Here is a 21464-nt window from a genome sequence, read left to right as displayed (position 1 = left end):
TTCTTGGTAGTGTGCTTCAAAAATCGTCCTTTTTCAGCTCTATTCGAGTGCCGCGCGTTCTGAGCACATGAAATGCAAAGGTATCCCGAGACGCCCATTCGTGCATGTAGATTCCTTTTTTTTGGCTTAATTCATCACCGTCCGTCCGCTTTCCACCCGGCAGCCCATGTCCTCGCTTTACCGCATCGTCATGCTTAGTTCTTCTTGCCAACCTCGGCAATGCTCAGGTCTGCAAAAAAGCACATTAGTAAAAAGCGCCTCGGGTCAATTTTTGCCGTCGCCAGTTCGCTCGATGGATAGAGAATTGTCCCCAACGAGTTCACGGGGCGATACACGGTTCGAGAAGGGGGCATTTCGGTGCGTACTGGGAGGCAGGCTCTGCTTCAACTTCTCGGCCTTGTCGGTGTCCTTGAGCACCAGGGTGTACAGGTGAGTCTGGCAGCGGACCTTGAACTTGACGTTGTTGGACTTCTTGTTCTTCTTGATCCGCGCGGCTGTGAAATTTAAACCGTTAGAATTCAATTCCCACACAGAGAATAAGAGCCGTCCAATCTCCCGCCATGTCAAGTAATTGTCATGGATGGCGGGCGTGTGCGTTTATCCGCTGGCAAAAAAAACATACAGGAAGCGTCCTTCCGACGGCAGATCTCGATGAACTGCACATATCTGTTAGTCATGCAAAAAAAAAAAATAACCTCACACTGTCAGACACAATTGAAGAATATCAGACGCACCTTCTTGATATCGGCGACCTCACGAGGCATTTTGGCGGTAGTTCGATAGGTCTGTCTGTACAGAGTCTTGACAGGGCACGAGTTGCGGAATCGATGGATTTTGGAGAATTAATTTTGTGCGCTGCTTTCTCACGGTGCCCGCGCACAGACCAGCTGCGACAATGTCTGGTACGTACCGTGAGGCTGGTGGCATGTAGAGTGGGTCCAAATGTGGCGTGTGGCTGTCGCAGGGGACGACTGAGAGTCGGCCGTCGAAGCAATGAAGCTTGGAACTTCTGCGCCACGTAACTTGTTACCTGCCAACCTGGTGTCGTCACCATCTGCGATTTCACGTCAAGTACTCCGTAGACACCTTTCCAAAGTAGCCTGCTGAACATATATTCTCCCTTTGACAAAATCGTAGCCCAAATTCTTCCTTCACAATTTCCCCGACTCGATTTGGTCCTGGCTGGTTGAGAACTCACAAGATCAGTGGTGTCTAGGACCATCTACCCGGTATCAAGATGCCAACACCGCTGGACAATGCAATGAGGTCAAAGGTACGGACTGAAGTAGAGTTTGGAACAAGATGCACAGTTTTGTGTAATTATTGGTTTTGTATTCGCTAACTGGAGTCAGAACATGGTGCTTGGTGAGCTATTTATTTTTACTATTGCCACGGACTACTAACCGTCTACAGCCTTTGGGGGTGCCGTTGTTGCAGCAGCAGTGTGGACAATATGGGGTACCGATATATTTCCCGCAGAACCAGACCCAACAGGTGATCCCGAGACTTGGACACGAGAGGAAATGAGGAGGTGGTTAGCGGCCGTAAGTACCGCGAGTTTAACAGCAATATACAGACTGATACTTTTCTACAGCGGAACCTTTTCCCGGGTGAGAGTGATACAAGGGAGCAGTTGCTTCTACGAATCAAGGCCAACATGAGAGTTGATAGGAAATAAGACGTATGATAATAGGTATCAATGTGTATTACATCAATGTTTAATGCATGAATGAGACTTCCGTGATTAGCTGTTGAATGCGTAAATAAAAGCTTAGTTCATTATATGACTATGAAGTTGTTTATCTTGTTAAACCTATCCAAATGCTCCTGCAAGCACTACATCGGGTACAGCCCAGTGAATGTAACACAAGGGGCCTGGCCGTACCCAAGCCAGAGAACCGTAATCTAGCGAGTCATATACCATGAAATACACGCATCGTAAGATTGGCGATTCAAGATGAAGAAAGACACCAAAAAAAGAGCCAAAAAAAAGCACTGTCTGCTAGTTTGCCTCATCCCCGAGGGTCATTGTGTGATTATACCACGGCGATTCGCATGCAGTAGATGAGGTATCCTACTTCAACTTGTCTCTTTCCAGAGCTGGCGCGGGCATGGGTCCTGGATGCCATTTATGAATGAAATGTCTGCTACCACCTCGAAACGAGTCTCCCTTTCAGGTATTTCTGTTGCATCGGTTCATCAAGCTTCCAGTCCCCCCATTTCTTGTCATACATGAGCGAAGTCAACTCAATCGCTCGTTCTTTGGATACCGCACGCATAGCTTTCATCCGGCATTTCTCGTACTTCACAGAAATATGCTCGTCGAACGGTGGAATTAGCAGCGTCTTGAGCTTGGGAGCCCAGTTTGGATGTTCCAGCAGGGCATCAAAGGAGGCTTGTGAAATAGTGCCTTTAGCGGCGCCGGGGCCGGCAAGTTCTAAATAGTTTAAATTAGGGCAGTTGGAGAGGAAGGCGATGAATATGGCGTCGGACAGGTTTTTGCGGAACCCTTGCAGTCTTACGAAACGCAAGCTGGGACACATACGCGCCAGTCGCACAGTCATGTCGGGGGTGAGTTCATTCGCATTGTGCGCGTCATAGCTGGCATCTTGATAACAGAACGCGAAGTGTGTTGGGCTGCGGCAGATGCCTGGGCCTATGGATATAAGCTGCTCAATGTGTCGACTTGGGGATGGAGACTAACATGAGCCATTTGTCATTGTCATGGATGCGGACCATTGGGCCAGAATTTGGAGAGCTTTCTTACTCAGTCAGGACAAACGAGCTCCCGAAGCTCAGTTTCTTCGTCCGGGCGGACAATTTCGTTTGCCAACTTTTCTCCCACTCCGCATCAGAGTGAAAGTAGACTTCCTTTTCTCCCTTGGAATCGGGCCGAAGTGCCTGGAAGGCGTTGACGACTTTCTTTACGGGAGGGGCGTGTTGGGATCTGCAAGAACTTCAACTGCAGCTGGGGAAGCTCCCATAGAGTTGTCGGGCGGGTTGACGATTGACGTTGACGCGTCCTTCGCGACTCCTCTTGTAAAAAAGGATTTTATGCTGAGTTGCTGTGCATTGTTGTCCAGGAGCGAGTTCTTTTTCGATGTCCGAACAGGCGGCATTGTGGCTCCGGCGCGACGAGGTCTGAAATGAGCAGGATGAATCGAGGTTACGAAGGGAACTCGTGATCATGGCAACATGTCTGATATGCCTCCATGCCGTCAAAATGCAAGACTCCTAAAGAGATTGATGAAGGACCAGTCGCGTCTTTGATGCTCAAGTACGGATACCTATTAGTTAGACGTTGCGGGTGGCCCCATTTTCTGTCACTTTTAGGACAGGCTTTAGAGAAAGAACTGGGTACTTAAGTACTCCGTACCAGACACCTCTGGCGACTGGCGGCGCAGATGTGGCTAACCATTGATTGGATCCATGTCAGGCTTTGGGCTGGTGAAGTCAGTCTGGTGGCACAATGACGGTCGCAAGTCTCGAGTTTGAGCTCCATGTCTGTTCTTAAATCCAGTTGACGTTTCGCACACATCTACTCGTATTCAATTAGCCATTTGCTGCCGAATCACCACTGTCCTTTGGCAATGGTAAATCTCTCCCAGCCGCGGTCAACAGCCTGGACAGACTGAGGACTGAGGACGAGACCAACTGGACTCCTCGCACGTGCCGGCTGATGGAGGAGGCGTTTCGACGACCTGCACCTCAAACTGCTTATGACCATCATCCGGACCCTACACGGAAGGGAATCGCGAATCGCCAAACTGCGCCTGCGCGGTGCGCGCACGACTCCAAAACTCACCATAACTCTCAACCATCTCAACAAGCCGTCACATTCCTGGAGCCCCGAGCCGGGCGCTGATGTTCTTGCGAACCAGGAATCTAGCGCATCCTGTGTCAACATCCAGCCCTCAACCATTCCCGAAATTCCATGACCTAATAGCTACGGCTTGTATGCTGTCAGCAGCTGCGGCAAGCTGATTTGCGTGCGCGATTTGTTTCTGCCCCAACAAACATGGCCTTCCTTGAAGACCCCCGGCTCCGCCAACGCTGGAACCAAATCACCCACGACGCGGAAACCGTCACCGAAAACGCGGCAGCCGGCATATTCACCTTTCAGCAAAACTATATCAACCCGTGCCTCGCATCAATAGCCGACGCTATCGAGCAATGCACAACAGTATGCCTGGGCGACCCCGAAGAGCGGCTCCGACGCCGTCGCGAACGCCAACGGGCCCGCGAGAGCGCCGAATTCAGTTTTGACTTCTACGACGTACTGGTATGAAGAGGAGCAGTCTGGCGGCGGACTCCTGGGCAGCTGGGGCGGCGAGGACTGGGACCGCCTGCTAGCTGGCACAGGAAGCGCCAGAAGACATGGCGGCGAGACGAACGAGCAACCTCGAAGGAAACGCGGCATGAGCTACGGGACGAGAGGCATGAGGAGGAAGGCGAGCCAGAATGATGCCACAATCATTCCGAGCACGCAGCCCATTGGGTTCTTGAGTAAACTGCCCTGGAAAATGGGCGGGACGCTACGATATAAACCTAGCGCAGCGGACCTGCAAGACCACCCTGGCAAGCACGATGCAGGGGAATCTGCACCGCTGTTGGGCGGTGACGACGACTCGGATTACGGGGAGGTGTTGCGCATGCCTAGACAACGGAGCGGCACGACGGGGTCGGGGGGAACGTCGGATTCGTACCGGTCAAGAGGAGATTTGTTCCCCAGCGATGGGGAGGGAGAGGAGGATGCCGTGCCGTTGGACGACGACGTGACATATGACATGGTAAAGAGGGACGACAGGAGCAGTGGCAAGACGAGGAGCAGTAAAGGAAAACGGCCAGCGGGAGAGCTTGCGGCTTCTTCCCGAACCGTTTCAAGGTCAACACTGGGATCTACGGCGTCCAGTGAGTCCCGCGACTACGGAACGACGGCCCCTCCGACGCCAGGCGTTGCTAATATCCCGCCAATGGAGGATTTACAAGCCGAAGAGACGAGGTTGCAGAGGCAAGAGCACGATGAACGGGCGAGGAGGAAGATGGCTGCCTCGCAGCTTGCTGCGGGGAGGGGACTGGGCGTCGATGAAGAGATCCATGATGTCGAGGACGCGAAAACGCTCGAGATGGCGATGAACGAGATTCACGAACCTCAGGATAAGGTGACATCTTTGCAGGATCGTGATAGACAGGAATCATCACCAACACCAACTCCAGTGTCGAGGGACCAACCAAGAGGGAGCGGAGGCGATGATTCGTATGAATCGAGTAGCAGGTCTACATCGGCTTTCCACGCAGCACGACTGCCACGCTTTGGATAACGGGAGTTTGGATGCTGATGCTGATTTCGTCAGACTCTGCAATTTATTCTGCGTCATATGCTTGCGGAGCGCATACTCTTCTGGACAACGCGAATGGGAGGTTCAAGAGGATATGTATGCGACGTGGGAGGAGCTTGGAATTTTGTGACTATTAGCAAGCGTAGCTGTACTAGGCAGTGTTTTTTTTTTTTTAGAATTTGGCCCGTGACTCGTCGGTACGCACGAGATGGCCGCTAAACTCGGCAAGTCATACTATACAAAGACCGACTGCAATGCAACAATGTACATTTATGTGTGGAGCACAACTTGCGCCGTGAACGTTTAGCCGTGAAGCCGTTTGCTGGTGCAGTATAGAGCGAAAGAAATTTGCCTGCTGCCCGTGGTCTCCTCGTGTCGGGGAACGGTGCCAGAATCATAGACGTAAGATACAATGTTTGCAACGCTGGTGGTATTGGCAGATTTTCTGGCTCTACTGGACAACGTTTAATTATTGCCCGCCACTACTCGACTGGCACGGTCTCGCTGTAAGTTGAGTAGTGACCGGCAAGAATACTCACTAGATCAGATACTTGGCCACCACATCCTTACCATAAGATGCTATCGTATGTTGATGTATCCTTGTTCATAGGCAAAGTTCTTCTGTCATGGAAGCTACGTTTATTTAGTCTGAATCTAGAGCAGCACGTGGACATTTGGTGATAGAAGGAAGTTATAAGTCGATATACCGCCTGTTCTTTCGGAGGGCACAATCGTTTCTCGCATAATAATAGGATTGGGTGAGAACAGAAGTGCCACATACCATGGCCACTGTCGACTCCGATGAAGAACCAATGTTTATACGGGCCCGTTATGAACTATTTTGAGGAATAGAAAAACGGGGTGTAATACTGCGTAGTTGAATTAGATATGATTATGGATTGTAAGCACAAGTAAATATGCAGGCAGTGGTTCATCCAGATGCCAAACATGGGTTTAGTACAACAGGAGAGTATCAGGGCATCACTGCTCCACACCTGGTCAGTTTCGAAACCGCCATCAATCAATGGATTCACATTCCGGGTACGTCGAACCCAGGGCATTGGAGTAGCCGTCTCTGGACGTATTCTTAGCTTCTGAGTGAGGGGGTGTTGGCCGACTCGTACGAAATGAGACGGTAGGACGGCCTTGAGGACCGACGAGCCTCGGCTGGGTGTCGGCTCCCCGCATCGGAGGCGACGGTCAGGGCGGTTCCCCCGCGCCTCCGGGGCACGACCCGAGCGACCATGGCCCATTTTGGCCTCTTTCTTGGGGTTGCCGTGGGCCCAATTGGAGCCTGTCTGGTGTGTCGAGGGACAGTGACCCATGTCCGTGGCTTTCCTTCTTTTTTTAGTTCTGGCTCGTGAAGCGCGATGAAGCTCCTCAATCTCTCGTCATATTTATCTTGCCCATGGACTCTGCATTTTTAGATTCGGGTCGTTTGTGTCTTTTCCCCTTCAAATTTGCTACACCCACTCGGTCACGTACCCTTTACAATTAAGCGATTGACGAATTCTTTTTCGGAACAGTAAGTTAGGCGCCCGCCGGAGGGCAGCAGGATGCCCATCTTGAAGGCTTGGTTTCTGACCTGCGCAGTATTACTAGCATAGCCGTTTTTGCTCAGTTTTCTTCCCCCCCGAAGAAACAATACACAATCAATCATGGCGCCGTCCGGTCCCATTACAACACCGCTGACCACGCTGCTGGGGATCCAGCATCCCATCATGCTTGCTGGCATGGCGCACACGGCAGGTGGAGAGCTCGCTGCGGCTGTATCCAATGCAGGAGGTCTCGGCGTCGTCGGCGGCTTCCAGTACACACCGGAGCAGCTACGCGAAATCATTTCTGAGATGAAGGCCCGATTTAAGCAGCCCAATCTCCCCTTTGGCGTTGACTTGGCCTTGCCTCAAGTCGGTGGCAGCGCTCGAAAGACGAACCACGACTACACACATGGTAGACTAAACGAACTTGTGGACCTGATCATTGAGAGTGGTGCCTGTCTCTTCGTCAGCGCCGTCGGTGTTCCTGATAAGGAAGTCATTGACAAGTTTCACAAACACGGCATCTTGGTCATGAACATGGTCGGCCACCCCAAGCACGCCGTCAAGGCCCTTGAGCGTGGCGTCGATATGCTTTGTGCCCAGGGCACCGAGGGAGGCGGCCACACTGGCGATGTCGCCAACTCGGTGCTGATCCCGGCAGTTGTCGATGTTGCTCGTCGCTACAAGCCAGCCATGCTGAAGGGCCAGACGGCCCTGGTCCTTGCCGCAGGCGGCATTCACAACGGACGTGGCCTGGCCAGCTCTCTCATGCAGGGCGCTGTCGGTGTCTGGGTTGGTACCAGATTTGTTGCCTGCACCGAGGCCGCAAGCGCTCAGGAACACAAGGAGGCCGTTGTTGCTTGCGACTTCTCTGAGACTGACCGTACTTTGGTTCTCACGGGCCGGCCGTTGCGAGCTCGACTCAACTCTTACCTGAAGAGCTGGCAGGTTAGAGGTAATGCTGCCCAGGAGCTTTGTGACAAGGGTATTGTCCCCGTCGAGCACGACTTCGAAAACGATCGCGACGACATTGAATTTCCTCACCTCATGGGCCAGGTGGCCGGGGCAATTACCAAGATCCAGCCCGCCAAAGAGATTGTCGACGAAATGGTTGCCGAGGCCGTGGACCAACTCAAGTTGGCCAACGTGTATCTGAGCTCTAAGAGCAAGCTGTAAACTACCTGGAATATATTAATCAAAGGACGAAAAAAAAAGGCATGATGAAAGTTTTCCGACCAGAAAAATGGTGTCATCGTTTTGAGGATATTTTGTCGCGGGAGAATTCTGTCACGGTTCCAATGTTGACAGCCATAGTTGTTAGAAGAGGACTAAGCATGCGCGATGTCGGTTTTCTAGAGGAGCGCTGCGTGTAAAAGTAGGGAGAGACAGTATATGACATTATAATGCGGATTTTATAAAAACGAACAACACCGCCGTCCAGAAAAATGGCACATACTAAAGTTCTCATGCAAAGGTGATGTCTAAATTAGTGCATTGAAGAAGGCCAGCCATCTCGAGCAGATCTGCGCACGGGCCAGGTGCCAGTTATGTACCTCAACGTCCTGATGTGGGGCACAATCATCGGTTGGCTGGGTGCATTTTTTTTTCTTATCCGCCAGGTCCAGCTTTTTTTTTTTTTCGTTATCGCAAATCCCACTCACTTATCGAACATTTTCCCCCAAAGACCCTTCAACATAGCACCGACCGAAGCAGAGCAACGACAGGGTTCTTGAGTAAGAAGAAAACAGACTCGCGAGTAGCTTTTTATTCCCTTGCAAGGTTTCTATATAATGGGTGACGGAATCGCCAAGAAGCGGAAGCGCAATGGCGCTGAAGCTGTTGCCAATGCCACCGCCTTTTCGAAAAAGTCAAAGAAGGTCAAGAACGCACCGCCAAAAATTGAGCCTGAGGAGGACGAGAGTGAAAGCGGAGAGAATGATGATTTGAGCGAGGAGCAGAACGAGCAACAGGACGAGGAGAACTGCGGCGATGCGGAGGAAGGCCCTATCGCTGAGGATGCGGAGGAAGAAGATGCCGACGATACAGTTGGAGATCTTCCCGCCGACGGTGCTCCTATACTGCCCCCGACTGCTGAGTCGGATATGTTTGACCAATTGAAGCTGTCGGAGAAGACGATGAAGGCTATCAACGAAATGGGCTTCACCAAGATGACCGCCATCCAGAGGACTGTATGTGACTTAGATCTCCTTCGGAGCTCCTCGGCTTCGACCACGCTTTGAAGTAGCCAGCTAATGAATCGACAGGCTATCCCACCGCTGCTGGCGGGCAAGGATGTTCTTGGTGCGGCCAAGACCGGTTCGGGTAAAACACTTGCGTTCCTTATTCCCGCGATCGAGATCCTCAGCGCTCTACGATTCAAGCCCAGAAACGGCACAGGCGTCATTGTCGTGTCGCCTACTCGAGAACTAGCCCTTCAGATTTTCGGTGTCGCTCGCGAGCTTATGCAACATCACTCCCAGACATATGGCATTGTTATTGGAGGTGCCAATAGAAAGGCAGAAGCAGAGAAGCTGTCCAAAGGCGTCAACCTGCTGATTGCAACTCCTGGTCGACTCCTTGACCATTTATTGAACACACCGTTTGTGTTCAAGAATCTCAAGTCCCTGGTTATCGACGAAGCAGACCGCATTTTGGAAGTTGGTTTCGAGGACGAGATTCGCCAAATTGTCAAGGTCTTATCTAATGACGACCGGCAGACTATGCTGTTCTCAGCCACACAAACCACCAAAGTCGGTAAGTAGCTCTGACAGCTCGAACGAAGTCAAGACATGTGGAACTCGCACCAGCTAACGTATATTGCAGAGGATCTTGCAAGGATATCACTGCGACCCGGCCCTCTGTATATCAATGTCGACGAAGAGAAGCAGTTCAGCACTGTGGACGGGCTTGAACAAGGCTATGTCCTTTGCGATGCCGACAAGCGATTCATTTTGCTCTTCTCATTCCTGAAAAGAATGAAGGAAAAGAAGAAGAAGGTGATTGTGTTCTTCAGTAGTTGCAACTTTGTCAAGTACTACGCGGAGCTCCTCAACTACATCGATTGTCCGGTGCTAGATCTTCACGGCAAGCAGAAGCAGCAAAAGCGAACAAATACCTTTTTCGAGTTCAGCAATGCCGAGCATGGCATTCTAATTTGCACCGATGTTGCTGCTCGTGGACTCGACGTAAGTGAAAACTGAGTAATGTACAATTGGACCGCGTTGACAGATGCTGATGCCATTTGGTGCAGATCCCTGCCGTAGATTTCATTGTTCAATTCGACCCCCCGGATAATACGCGCGACTACATTCACCGTGTCGGCCGCACAGCTCGTGGTGCCAATACAAAGGGTCGGAGTCTCCTGTTCCTCCAACCCAACGAGGTTGGATTCCTATCACACCTCAAGGCTGCGCGCGTGCCCGTCGTCGAATTTGAATTTCCTACAAAACATATCAAGAACGTGCAATCCTCACTGGAGGGTCTGATCGGAAAGAACTACTACCTGCAACAGAGTGCCAAGGAGGCGTTCAAGTCATACCTGCACGCCTATGCCTCGCACGGCCTGCGATCGGTATACGACGTGCACAAGTTGGACTTGGTGCGTGTGGCCAAGAGTTTTGGATTCGCAACCCCGCCTCGCGTCGACATCAACCTAGGACAGTCAATGAGCAGGAACAGGGTGCAGGGCAGGAGATCATACGGTAGCCAGCCTCGCCAGCCAGTCAGACAAGGCGGCCGTAGATGAATGGGGTGCCTCTGAGTAGGCGACGGAAAATATCGAGTGATGCATGTATAGCTCAGGTATGGCGTTTTTGGCGTGGTGGAATCGCATCGAATGGTTTGTTTGTATTACAATGTTCGTGGCAATACGCTAGACATGCACTTGAAAAGCATTTGGGACACGAGAATGATTCAGGGATCAAACGAATGCTCTGGTGTTGTAGCCAAGTGCGTTGTTGCCAAGTGCGTTGTTGGTCGCCTTGTGACGGCTAACCGCGCTGGCATGTGAGCTTAAACCAGACATGGATCAGACTTGACATGATGACTGAGGCTGAGCCGGCATCTTCGGCGCTAAAACCCCATGGTCAAAAACGTCAATTTGTGCGCTTACCCAGTCCTCAACTTTGCATGTACTACCAACCTGCGTTTCTATCAATTGCATATAACGTGAATACAGCGATAGAAGGTTTTGCTCGTTTTGCTCTTGGCGCCATGAAAACGCCTCTTGTCTAGAAGCCGAAACGCGAAATAAATCCCTGGCGTACAGCTTGTCTTGCCCGGCCCACGCCCAACCTCATTTCCAACCATGGAGGCTCACGACGCGGCCGTCAGGAGCATCGCAGCCCAGGTAAAGACGTTTCACGAAGCGCAAAAGCCCTTCCGCATCTACCATGGCTCAACAAACAGCACGCGCACCTCGCAGCGCCGCGCCGACAACACCATCGACACCAGCCGTCTCAACCACGTCCTCTCCGTGAACAAGACGGCCATGACGGCCCTCGTGGAGCCCAATGTGCCCATGGACGGCCTCGTCGACGCCACGCTGAGGCACGGGCTCATCCCGCCCGTGGTGATGGAGTTTCCGGGCATCACCGTCGGGGGAGGCTTCTCCGGGACGTCGGGCGAGAGCAGCTCGTTCCGCTACGGCGCCTTCGACGCCACGTTTGACTCGATTGAGATTGTGCTGGCGGACGGGCGCGTCGCCCGGGCGTCCCGGACAGAGAAGAGGGACCTGTTCTGGGGCGCGGCGTCGGCCTTTGGCACGCTTGGCGTGGTGACGCTGCTGGAGCTCCGGCTGCGCCCGGCAAAGAGGTACGTGGCCCTGCGGTACGAGCTCTCGCGAGGTGCCGAGGCGTCGGTCCGCCGGATGCGGGAGCAGTGCGACACGCCGGCCAACGACTTTGTCGACGGCATCGCCCTGGACGCCGGCGCGACGCTCATCTGCACGGGGAGGCTGACGGACGAGCTGCCGGCCGGCCGGGAGCCGCGGCGGTTCACGCGGGCGTCGGACCCGTGGTTCTACACCCGCGCCCGCGAGGTGCGCCGGCAGCTCGAGGGCGAGGGCGCGGCCGGGGCGCACGTCGTCGACTACGTCCCGCTGACGGACTACCTGTTCCGCTACGACCGGGGCGGCTTCTGGGTGGGCAAGTACTCGTTTGCGTACTTCTGCGTGCCCTTCAACCGGCTCACGCGGCGGCTGCTGGACGGCTTCATGCGCGCGCGCGTCATGTACCGCGCGGTGCACCGGTCGGGCCTCGCTGACGCCTACATGGTGCAGGACGTCGGGGTGCCGTTTGCGCGCGCGGCCGAGTTCCAGGCCTGGCTCGACGGCGCCCTCGCCATCTACCCGCTCTGGCTGTGCCCGCTGCGCGTGCGGCGCGACGACCGGGACGCCGGCCACGGGCTGCACTCGGGCTTCTGCGACCCGGACGCGCCGGACCTGGTCAACTTTGGCGTGTGGGGGCCGCTGCGGCGCTGCCCGCGGCGGAGGCAGGTCGTCGAGGCGAACCGCGCGCTGGAGACAAAGGTTCGCGAGCTGGCGGGCAAGAAGTGGCTCTACGCGCATGCCTACTACACCGAGGACGAGTTCTGGGCGCACTACGACAGGGCCTCGTACGACGCGCTGAGGGCCAAGTACGCGGCCTCGTATCTGCCGAGCGTCTACGACAAAGTCCGCGTCGACGTCGACGCCGAGGAGGCGGCGAGGCGGAGGAACTGGAGGACCAGGGCGCGCGGCCTGCTGGGGGACATTTGGCCGCTGAGGGGGTTGAAGGGGTTCTGGGCCGCCGCTAGGGGAGGCGACTACCTGATGGAGAGGAAGAAGATGCCGGACACGGACGAGTAGAGTCGAGCTTTTGTTTTGGCATTATGGAAGACGCATTTGATACAGGACGTTTTGAAGCCGGCACCGCCGCGATGACGACGACTATCCGCACACATGACCCTGTTCCAACCTCTTTTTCTTTTTTCTCCAAAAATACAGCCTATACAGCCTTAGACCCGGGCCCCGGAGATTTTCTGGCCAGTTAGTCGTGTCGGAAACTGCCCTGCTCCGTCTTCTGCCGCCCGCTCATCTCCTTCATGGTCTTGGTGGCCTGCTCGGCAACCTGCTGGCCAACCTTCTTGCCGAGCTGCTCCGCGTCTTTGCTGACGGCCGCCAGGTCCTCCAGCTCCGCCTGGCTCGGGTTCCTGGCGTCTGTCTGCCGGGCCTTGTCCACCGACGCCCCGGGCGAGGTGAAGTATGCGTAGGCGGCGACGGCCGCGAGAGCCGCGCCTCCGATGGGCACCCTTTGACATCGCGCGCGTTAGTCAAGCCCCCCCTCCCCCCTCAACTATCCAGTCTTGTACGGGAAGCGTACCAGTTTCTCTTGATGGCCTCGGGACCGCCTGGGTTGGGCGGCGGGGGCTGCTGTCCGCCTGGGCCGCCGAGGTCGCCGTCCTTTGCGGTGATCTTGTGTCGGAGCTGTGTCGCCGTGACCCGTGGCGAGAGGGCCCGCGATGCCGCTGGACGGATGGTGCTGCGCAGCAGGCCGGCGGGAACTCTGGGGAGTGCCATGATGACGTACTTTCTTCTGAATCAGCCGGTATTTATTAAAAGAGGTTCACGTCTTAATGAGCCGTTGTGTTGTGCAAAGGCAAGCCGGGGTTTCTCGACGTTTAAATCGTCTGGCCGCGGCGACCCACAATGGCTGCCCATCTCGATGACCTCAGAGTCGAATGGCCATGATGCGCCTATGACGAGGGGGCCGCCGGCCTGCATGAGCGCCACATGTCGGATCTGATTGATGTTGAAGAGTCGAGACTGTGCGTGGTGCTCCTCGCCCGAAACGGACGCGGCTTGATGGGATGGGGTGAAGTGCTATTTGCATTTGAGCGACACCAGCCTCTACGAGGGATGCGACGAGATTGTGCGCGGGCGCTCCAGTGTAGATGTATTATTCCAAATGCCTCTCTTTCATAGGTAATCGGGATTCTAGTCTCTTACTTGTCCTATTTCTCTTCCCTGCATTTTCCCTTGAGACATCAACCTGGCACCACAGGCCGAGTGCTCCCGTGAGTCCCGTCGCCACTCATGTCAACATTCGTCCTGGCGAACAATGACATTCCAGTTGTCTGTGGAAAACGCCTGCCCCGTCATGTACTTGTCCGCGTAGCCGCGTCCCGTCGAGCACTTCCACACCATCAGCTGCGCGCTGTCGGCGACATCGTCCCAGCTGCCGAGCGCCTGCGCGAAAGGAGCCTAACCGTTTCCCACGGAAGTCAGCCGACGTTGGCCCTCCGAGTATGCGCGGCCGGGAGGAGGCCCGAGGACTGCCAGAAAACTCACATTGTTGCACCACCATATGGCCGCCTGGTATGAACAGCTGACTCGTCCGCAGGTTTCCGGCCCGGGCCCGTTTCTCGGGACGCCAGCCAGGCCCCTGAGATATTCGATTCCCTCCTCTATCCTGCGGACCTTGCACGGGTGCCAGCCGAGAGCGCCCGTGCCGCAAATGACTTGGCTCCAGTTGAAAAGCGGCGAGCGCTTCGCCGCGCCGGAGACGGCCCTGGGCTTCCACTCGGGGTTCATGGCCCTGGCTGCGTCGTGAACCCGTTCCACCGTGCCGGTGAGGTTCTCAAAGTGGCCCGGGAAGACTTCCACCTCCCACGTGAGGTCGACTGCGTCGTAGCCCGGGATGGGTGCTTCCGCGAGTCCTGCCGTGGCCTTGGCTCATCAACGTCAGCACAAGTTGTGACGGAGGAGTGGCGCGCGGGTTTACCTGGAGGGGGAGCGACAAGGCGAGAAGAAGACTGCTGAAAATGACCATTTTGACCGACTGCATCAGCAAATGTTGCTTGGTGTCTGGCAGGATTGAGCTCCCGCCAACACCGGCCCCGGGGGAGCGTCGCGGCCAGTCTTATGTGCGTCTGGCTGGTGGGATCCTTTTGCGGCCGTGTTTGCGCGGATGTCAACTCATGTAGCAAACTCAATCGTCGTTTTTACCATCCGATGGTTTGTACTTTTGGCACCGGCCACGTACGGCCCCATGATGGGCCTGGTATTTTCCCGAGGCCACGACGCGGCCCAAGGTCGCCATCGCTGAAACTGGCAAAGCCGAGGGCCCGGAATCATTCATGGCGGGGTTTAAGATTCGGCGCGAATACGCTTTTGCGTATTGTTAGCTCGGTGGCGAGGGCCGGACCAGAGAAACGTGTTTGCCATGAATGGATGAGAGAAGAGCAGCGTTTGCAAAGATTGTGGCCTCGCGGGGAATGGACGCATGCGGCCGCACTGCCATCTGGTTCCATGACGAGATTCTATAAAATCTCTGTTTTTCCTCATTTAGGGTTCAGTCCTAGAGTGTCGTTTGTGTCCCATGAAGGATCCAGGAGCAGAGTCCGCGCTGCTGCCAACCTCCTAGGAAGCGACAACGCGGCGGGCCTATTATTAGACTTTGACCCGGCACTACAGCCCGTGCAGTGTTGGCGTTTCTCCAGTGTCCTCTCAGGCACGATCTTGAGGATGGCAAGCTGGGCGGCCCGATTGGTCGGCATCTAAAGATGTTGTAGGTGGTGCTTGTCGGGCACTGTTTTGGCAGCGTCGTTGGCACCGCCTTGGTCAAGCAGCCTCGTGCACGGAAACATTGAATTGGCAGGTGAATCTTTTTTATAAGCTCAATGCATATCATTGGCAAATAATGCCCGCCAAGTTGGTACTACAAGCACGTGTCAACCGTGTCTTATACGACGGACCCTTGGCCCAGGAGGCCAACTAGGGTCATGGCTGACATTGTGCCCACGGCTATCAAAGTCGAGTTATGATTTTGCGAGAAAATGGCCAACAGTAATGAGCTTCCGGAGCCCCATCCAGCCCATCGACCTTCTGGCGGCCCGGAGGTTCGGCAAGAGACGCAACATGGCGTGTGTGTGCGCATGTCATCCACAGGTTGAAGCGTTGATGCTTGGTAGTTTGTCAGTCAGCTTGCCGACCACGACTCCTGAGCCACCTCAAGCACGTAATATCTCAAGATGCTGCCCTCGTGGTGAGCGTGGTCGTTCGTTATTTTCCGCTTACGTTATGAGGCGCAATAATAAGGAGTAACTCCCGCTTGGCTGGTGTTGGATGTTGGCATGCCCTCTTTAGAATATTTACCGACGGTTGTACCGTGCTTCGGCCTGTGCCGTGTTCGATGTTCCAGACTCCCGGCAGGAGTGTGTAACAGGCGGTATTGGGCGATGCTACACAACGACGGCAATATACGAGTTGCGAGTTTTCGTCATCATTTGCGCTGGCATTTGATGCAGACGCAGCGCCTACAATCCGTCCCCTCGACAAGGATCCACGGGTACGTTGTCACACGGTTAGGCCTCAACAGAGGCGTTGGGCAAATAAGGTCTCACAAAGGAGGCATCACAAGACCTCAAGCATAGATTGGGGACCTCAGGCCAGCCTTGTCTTGGGCCTCCAGCGCTCACCGACTTCTCGCATATATAGACCTTCTTGGTCCCTCAAGGCCTGGAGGGAAACCAAGGACTCTTGATAGCTCAAAGCAGGTTATCAGTCTGAGTCGAATCCCAAGTTCCAAGCCCTCATACGCTGAGCCCTTGTCACATACGTATATTCCCCAAGTTACCACCTGGTCTGGTCAATTGCTCAACTTTCTCTACTCTTTACCCAAGTCGTCTATTAAAAAGAGGCCACCAATCCACCAATCTCCCACGACCCCTTGGCCTCCCATACGAAAATATGGCGGGCAACAATACATACGTACGCATCACCGGCAACGTGGCCGAAATCAACTTCGGCGATGAATGGGGCTCTCAGAATCTCAAAGTCAAGGCGAATTTCAGATCCGTCCAGTATGTGCGTATAAAAGTCGACAATGAAGAGTTTGAGGCTAGTGGCAGCGGAGAGGGCAACACCATCATTTTCGATCGCAAGTTGGGCACGCCTTGCAAGAAAATTTCGGCCACGTTTGAGTACCAGACTGAGAACGGGGGCAAACTCCAGTCTAAACTGAGGTCTGGAGGTCCTTACGACATAGGCAGGTACAAAACCCTCATTGTCGTTGCCGAGAACGGGGATGACGCCGACTATAACGACGTGATTTTTGAAATTTCAGGGTATTCGAAGCAATAATAGAGGGCCTCGTTCAGCCTGTCATCGTCAAATTAAGCTAGTCTCTTGAAGAAACATGGTGCTTGAATACAAGTGGTCGTCTGTTTTGACAAACATCTCTGTGGCCATTGGCGGGACAAAGATGCCATGCATTGTTTTGGTCAAGTTTCACCTTCGGCCAGATGACTGTTTTCAGGCCGCATGACTCGTACATTGCTTCATCATGCCTGGTCTGGGATATCGTGATTCAATGTTCCATTATGTGTCTGCCTGGGGCTGCCGTGTTCGCCGTCAGACAGCACCATGTTCCATCATGTTGCGGTATGTGGCCGTCGAGCCGACATATGTCCCGATTAGGAAAGTCGCTCCTTGACTGATTCGTTCGGGTGTAATGCTTTCATCAATTGTCATTCTTCACACAAAGGCTTGGCTTGTATATAAGACGACGGATCAGACCCTTTAGAGGTAGTCCCTCTAAAGGTGAAGCCAACGCAAGCATCATGTAAATCGTTACAAGAATTCATGCTTCCTCTATAAGTCCTTTAGTTTATCCTTGCAGTTCTCAATCTGGAACACTTCAGGATAGCGGTTTTGTGTTTTTTCCTCCATTCGTCTGTACATGGCGCCAATGCTATTATTCTCGGCACATTGTGATTCTGTCCTCTCGTTGAGCCGTTTACACTCTTGTTCATATAGCCGCCAGGCAGTCCCTGGCTCACAGTATCGATAGTTTGACGGATGAACATGGTTGTGTAGGATGTGAGAGAGTGACGCCGAGGTCGGATAAAGGGGGGCGCAATGGCTTCCTAGGTCCTGCCAAGTCCTCAGCAAAAGACGATGCACCCCATTTCCCTTGGTGACCAGTTTTGATCCTTCTCCTGGCGTCTCCGAGAGTGCAGGCCCCGAAGGTGTGTTTGTTGGGGGATGCAATGGCCATCTGCACAGCCTTGCACAAGGCATATTCGTGCCGCTGAGGCGACCCTGAAGGAAGGCCCTGAAGACTTCGCCGATGCCTGAGAAGCTTCCTTCTCAAAGGCCTCGAACTTGCTTTCGTTGTATCGCTGGCGCGGGCAGATTTGCATGTCCCAATATGGCGCAAGTTCCGTCTCCTTGGCTGGACGGTAGAGCCAGGATCTAAGATAAGTTGGCCACGATGCCCATCACAACGTTGAGTGGCATTCGGCAAATGCGAGCTGCAGGGCTGGTCTCCAGGCGTGATCCCCGGTGCTTATCATGCACGAGGCGTTTCAATTTTCCGAAGAGATTTGTGGTGGGGGGCCTCGCTTCTTTTCGTTCTGCGATCCGGGAACTCGGTGAACAGGCTGGATGGCAGCGGGCGACGGAGCGGAGGACAGAGAGGAGGTCTTGTATTGCTGAACATGTCGCTTTCGCGCCTTTGGATGAAGACGGACATTGCTAGGAACCCGCCGACCGCAAGACTTAAGTTTGCATGTCTATTTGGCATCCTGCAAATCACTGCAAGTGGCTTGAAACCGAGACGTGTGGCATATCTTAGCGAGGACTTACCAGAACTAAGCTTTACTATGTTGTCCTGTGGCACGGGTTGAGTTTGTTAGCATAGACTGATGAGAAAGTCGTCTCCCCGTTTCGTTGAGTTTTGCTATTGGGGTAGCACCGTGCAAGTGTAAGAAAATGGCGGCGGCTTCGCGAGCACCATGCAGCTGACGGACTTTCATGGCTCAAGCTAGTTTCGTCAGGAGAGGCAACGTGTATTTGATTGAGCCTTCCACACATTTAGCACCTCACCAAACAGAATCACGCAATTCGCACATTCCAAAGTGTAGCTGTGCCATCTCCCTTTGCAGCTCAAGTCGGATTATTATTTGGGTATCTTTGCGGCAATTACATGAGACTCTATATGTATGTATATGCTAGCTGTACATGACCACACAATAACAAAAAAAATAAGATTAAAATAAAACCAGCTAAAAGAGTTCCGCGCCTCATTATTAACACTGACCCAAAAACCTGCCTAGCCATTTACACTTCGCGGGCGCGGGCTGCACCATGATGGACTGTAGTCTGCAGTAGAGAAAAAAAAAAAATCTTGTTAGCAAGCAATGGAAGCTGCAAGAATATCGGCAAAGACATGGAACGTACACAAAGGTCTCAAACGGCACACCCCGCATCGTTGTTCTGGCGCCGTCCTTATCCACATTCCAGAGCTGAGGCTCGAAACTGACAGACGCCCAACCCCGGAGCAGCTCGCGCCAGTAGCACACCTGCGATGCCGGGGTCAAGTATCGGTCCCTGAATGTGTCGGCGCCGTTTTGGGCAATCTTCTTGGCTCTCTCCGGATGGGCGAGGAGCTCCGTGACCTTGGCTTCCAGGTCGGAAAAGTCCTCGGCCACCTCGACAAAGTTCTGCTTGGGGCCATCAGCCACCAGCAGTGCGTGGTGCGGCTCGATCCACATCCGCTTGTGCATTATGACGACCGAGTTGCAGTTCTGGAGATACTTGCCCCTGCCCGAGTAGCTATGTCCTGTCGTCGTTGGTTAGCGATGCGTCCGCAACATCCGCCGGCCGCCACATGGAGCACCTACCTTCCGTATGGATGACAAACTGGTATTTACAATGCTCCGACATTGACAAGGCCTTGGCCTGGTCCTCTGAAATCAGGTCACTTATGCCTGCCCACACAATCGCTCGCACGTCGGCCCATTCCTTATCCTTGGTCACCTTGATCAGCTCCTCGCGGTGGCCGTTGGTGGCCACAGCTCCTCTCCAGACGGCCTTCTTGGTCTTTTGTTCAAACTTGACCTCGGCCTCGGCAATCTTTCGCCGCACCTCGTCGTAACCCCCAACAAGGTCCAATGGCCAGCTCCAGTAACCAAAATCTCCCATGAGCCATATCTCCTCGTCTTCGGCCTTGCGTGTCAAGCCCCAAATGGGGTAGTTGTTTTCCTCTGGATCCGGCACGACGTCGGCCACTGAGAAGGCGAACTCGGTGTTGGGTAAGGGCTCAGGGGACGTTATTATGGCTCTGTGGATGGCGTGCAAGATGGCAACTGCCCGCGTGGTGTCGTACTCGTTTTCCAGGATTGTCTCCTGGAGGATGTAGAGCTACGCAAGCATGATTAGAGGGGTGCATGAATGGTGACGGTGTTTGGGAAAGGCAGCACGTACCTGCTGGTCGACAATCATTCCCCGCAGGGCTCCCCTACCGCGCTCGGTTATGTTGAGTTGTTTAGGTGTAATGTTTCCTCTCGCTTTCTGGGCATCGACTCCTCGCTCGATCTCTGCAAACAGGCCCGGGAAGGCCATGTTACACTGCTCGGAATCGAGGGAGTAGCTGTTGGCGTCGCGCACCGGGTTGAATTTCCATCCTTTGTTCTTTTGTGACACAGAGGCGGCACCTCCTTTCTTACCCGACTTGTTGGTCTGGCTTCCGGACTTGTTCCTGTCACGGAAGCTGGGCAATTGCTCCTCGAGAGCGGGCAACACGTCCGGCAGGCGCTCGAGATAGGCTGGTCGAGACAGCAGTGTGGCGATGGAAAGGAGGAAGAGAAAGGCGGCGACAATGACGATACTGGGACCGCAGAACCGTCGCTTGAAAATTGGGAGGGGACCCATTATTGGCGGCTATGGCTGGTCCTCACGTCCTCACGCCCGGGGCTGCTATCGTGAGGCGGATCAATCGAGGATGGCCATCGGGGTCGAGTCGAGAGTCGTGGTGGTGGTGATGGTGGTGGAGGTGAGAGAAGTCAATAGACTCGTGTCTCCCACTCACACGCCCCCTTCCACAGGGCAGTACGTAGCAGTAGGACAGCAGTGGTACAGTACCACACACACTGATAAGGAATACGAAATGCCAAATGCCCTGTAGAGTGACTGAGTCGGTCCGCGTCCAACGAGAACCAAGACCAATGCACACGGCAGCCAAAAGACTCAAATGGTTGAATGACGGCCCCGCCCGCGCTGCCACACTGCAACGCAACCAGACCCGTTGGCCCGTTGAACCCCTGGTCCTGATCAAGAAGGGTTTAGCGCCCAAGACGTTATCCGCCACACTTCATTTCGACAGCTTGAAAAATTTCATTCTGCTGGCAGACCTTTATTCTTGACGGCCCACTCCGCTCCACTCGCACCGTCGTTCTTTCTGCACATCTGGCCCTTTAATCACGCACGTGCGGCTTGAATAGGGACGTCTTTACTGGCTGATTGAGTTTGAGTACTCGTACTCCGTACGGCAAGACGAACAGATGCCTCTGTACACTGTCCCACGTACAGTATGGGCACTGTACAACAAGCTTAATTGGGTCCAACGTTAGTCACGACTTGCTCTCACTTTCTCAGAAATCCTTGCTGCCACATGCGTGTTTCTAAAAATGGCCATCTAAAACTTTCCGTTTTCTCCGATGCTGCAAAAACAGTGTACTATGTCGGACGTATGTCGGGACAATGTCTGCTGGCCACAGATATCCTTATGGCACCAAGGAGATGAAACTACGCAGTCTAGATAGAGAG

At 54.0% G+C, this 21464-nt stretch overlaps 13 protein-coding genes across 14 annotated transcripts; 8 read left to right on the top strand and 5 right to left on the bottom strand.

Moving 5' to 3' along the window:
* Position 1: 1 nt before the first annotated feature.
* On the bottom strand, positions 2-816 carry RPL38 (60S ribosomal eL38 domain-containing protein). Its single transcript, XM_007812194.2, has 3 exons — positions 735-816; positions 623-656; positions 2-494 (listed from the first exon to the last, which is right to left on the bottom strand). Exons 1-3 carry the CDS (start codon positions 762-764, stop codon positions 265-267), a joined length of 294 nt encoding a protein of 97 aa, XP_007810385.2. The 5' UTR covers positions 765-816; the 3' UTR covers positions 2-264.
* A 216-nt stretch (positions 817-1032) lies between these two features.
* J3458_001501 (uncharacterized protein) lies at positions 1033-1694 on the top strand. 2 transcript variants are annotated; one of them, XM_007812193.2, is made up of 4 exons: positions 1046-1273; positions 1353-1365; positions 1414-1544; positions 1595-1679. In XM_007812193.2, exons 1-4 carry the CDS (start codon positions 1238-1240, stop codon positions 1676-1678), a joined length of 264 nt encoding a protein of 87 aa, XP_007810384.1. In that variant the 5' UTR covers positions 1046-1237; the 3' UTR covers position 1679. The 2 variants fall into 2 exon arrangements, with proteins under 2 accessions (XP_065978640.1, XP_007810384.1); XM_066116754.1 differs by having other exon boundaries at positions 1033-1365; positions 1595-1694.
* A 56-nt stretch (positions 1695-1750) lies between these two features.
* J3458_001499 (uncharacterized protein) lies at positions 1751-3287 on the top strand. The gene has a single exon (XM_066116752.1). It carries the CDS (start codon positions 2725-2727, stop codon positions 3148-3150), a length of 426 nt encoding a protein of 141 aa, XP_065978638.1. The 5' UTR covers positions 1751-2724; the 3' UTR covers positions 3151-3287.
* Positions 2148-2564, bottom strand: J3458_001500 (uncharacterized protein; the record flags this gene model as incomplete). The annotated part of the gene is made up of 1 exon (XM_066116753.1): positions 2148-2564. The coding sequence occupies one exon, from the start codon at positions 2562-2564 to the stop codon at positions 2148-2150; it is 417 nt and encodes a 138-aa protein (XP_065978639.1).
* Positions 3288-4018: 731 nt separating the features above from the next.
* On the top strand, positions 4019-4288 carry J3458_001498 (uncharacterized protein; the record flags this gene model as incomplete). Its single annotated transcript, XM_007812192.2, has 1 exon — positions 4019-4288. One exon carries the CDS (start codon positions 4019-4021, stop codon positions 4286-4288), a length of 270 nt encoding a protein of 89 aa, XP_007810383.2.
* Positions 4289-4418: 130 nt separating this feature from the next.
* Positions 4419-5585, top strand: J3458_001497 (uncharacterized protein; the record flags this gene model as incomplete). Its single annotated transcript, XM_066116751.1, has 1 exon — positions 4419-5585. One exon carries the CDS (start codon positions 4419-4421, stop codon positions 5319-5321), a length of 903 nt encoding a protein of 300 aa, XP_065978637.1. The 3' UTR covers positions 5322-5585.
* Positions 5586-6594: 1009 nt separating this feature from the next.
* Positions 6595-8374, top strand: J3458_001496 (uncharacterized protein). Its single transcript, XM_007812191.2, has one exon. It carries the CDS (start codon positions 6998-7000, stop codon positions 8051-8053), a length of 1056 nt encoding a protein of 351 aa, XP_007810382.1. The 5' UTR covers positions 6595-6997; the 3' UTR covers positions 8054-8374.
* A 293-nt stretch (positions 8375-8667) lies between these two features.
* HAS1_1 (ATP-dependent RNA helicase) lies at positions 8668-10622 on the top strand (the record flags this gene model as incomplete). The annotated part of the gene is made up of 4 exons (XM_007812190.2): positions 8668-9066; positions 9142-9631; positions 9701-10062; positions 10128-10622. The coding sequence occupies 4 exons, from the start codon at positions 8668-8670 to the stop codon at positions 10620-10622; spliced, it is 1746 nt and encodes a 581-aa protein (XP_007810381.2).
* Positions 10623-11183: 561 nt separating this feature from the next.
* On the top strand, positions 11184-13155 carry J3458_001494 (uncharacterized protein; the record flags this gene model as incomplete). Its single annotated transcript, XM_007812189.2, has 1 exon — positions 11184-13155. One exon carries the CDS (start codon positions 11184-11186, stop codon positions 12720-12722), a length of 1539 nt encoding a protein of 512 aa, XP_007810380.2. The 3' UTR covers positions 12723-13155.
* Positions 12904-13433, bottom strand: J3458_001493 (uncharacterized protein; the record flags this gene model as incomplete). Its single annotated transcript, XM_007812188.1, has 2 exons — positions 12904-13165; positions 13237-13433. 2 exons carry the CDS (start codon positions 13431-13433, stop codon positions 12904-12906), a joined length of 459 nt encoding a protein of 152 aa, XP_007810379.1.
* Positions 13434-14117: 684 nt separating this feature from the next.
* Positions 14118-14447, bottom strand: J3458_001492 (uncharacterized protein; the record flags this gene model as incomplete). Its single annotated transcript, XM_007812187.2, has 1 exon — positions 14118-14447. The coding sequence occupies one exon, from the start codon at positions 14445-14447 to the stop codon at positions 14118-14120; it is 330 nt and encodes a 109-aa protein (XP_007810378.2).
* Positions 14448-16604: 2157 nt separating this feature from the next.
* J3458_001491 (uncharacterized protein) lies at positions 16605-16997 on the top strand (the record flags this gene model as incomplete). Its single annotated transcript, XM_007812186.2, has 1 exon — positions 16605-16997. One exon carries the CDS (start codon positions 16605-16607, stop codon positions 16995-16997), a length of 393 nt encoding a protein of 130 aa, XP_007810377.2.
* Positions 16998-18807: 1810 nt separating this feature from the next.
* Positions 18808-20874, bottom strand: J3458_001490 (uncharacterized protein). The gene is made up of 3 exons (XM_066116750.1): positions 20124-20874; positions 19541-20060; positions 18808-19479 (listed from the first exon to the last, which is right to left on the bottom strand). Exons 1-3 carry the CDS (start codon positions 20568-20570, stop codon positions 18947-18949), a joined length of 1500 nt encoding a protein of 499 aa, XP_065978636.1. The 5' UTR covers positions 20571-20874; the 3' UTR covers positions 18808-18946.
* Between the last annotated feature and the right edge of the window lie 590 nt (positions 20875-21464).

Source organism: Metarhizium acridum (genome assembly GCF_019434415.1).
Source record: "Metarhizium acridum strain ARSEF 324 chromosome Unknown scaffold_1, whole genome shotgun sequence".
NCBI classification, from domain to species: domain Eukaryota; kingdom Fungi; phylum Ascomycota; class Sordariomycetes; order Hypocreales; family Clavicipitaceae; genus Metarhizium; species Metarhizium acridum.
The sequence above is the reverse complement of the archived record's forward strand: the minus strand, read 5'-3'. Positions and strand labels throughout refer to the sequence as shown.

Excerpts from the sequence above, each read along its gene's own strand:
- J3458_001496 (XM_007812191.2), top strand. The coding sequence starts at position 6,998 with ATGGCGCCGTCCGGTCCCATTACAACACCGCTGACCACGCTGCTGGGG.
- RPL38 (XM_007812194.2), bottom strand. The coding sequence starts at position 764 with ATGCCTCGTGAGGTCGCCGATATCAAGAAG. Across the intron at positions 657-734 it reads AGGTCGCCGATATCAAGAAG|TTCATCGAGATCTGCCGTCG; the intron begins GTGCGTCTGATA and ends AGATATGTGCAG. Across the intron at positions 495-622 it reads CCGTCGGAAGGACGCTTCCT|CCGCGCGGATCAAGAAGAAC; the intron begins GTATGTTTTTTT and ends TAAATTTCACAG.
- J3458_001501 (XM_007812193.2), top strand. The coding sequence starts at position 1,238 with ATGCCAACACCGCTGGACAATGCAATGAGGTCAAAG. Across the intron at positions 1,545-1,594 it reads TGAGGAGGTGGTTAGCGGCC|CGGAACCTTTTCCCGGGTGA; the intron begins GTAAGTACCGCG and ends ACTTTTCTACAG.
- J3458_001499 (XM_066116752.1), top strand. The coding sequence starts at position 2,725 with ATGGATGCGGACCATTGGGCCAGAATTTGGAGAGCTTTCTTACTCAGT.
- J3458_001490 (XM_066116750.1), bottom strand. The coding sequence starts at position 20,570 with ATGGGTCCCCTCCCAATTTTCAAGCGACGGTTCTGCGGTCCCAGTATC. Across the intron at positions 20,061-20,123 it reads GAATGATTGTCGACCAGCAG|CTCTACATCCTCCAGGAGAC; the intron begins GTACGTGCTGCC and ends ATGCTTGCGTAG. Across the intron at positions 19,480-19,540 it reads GTTTGTCATCCATACGGAAG|GACATAGCTACTCGGGCAGG; the intron begins GTAGGTGCTCCA and ends CAACGACGACAG.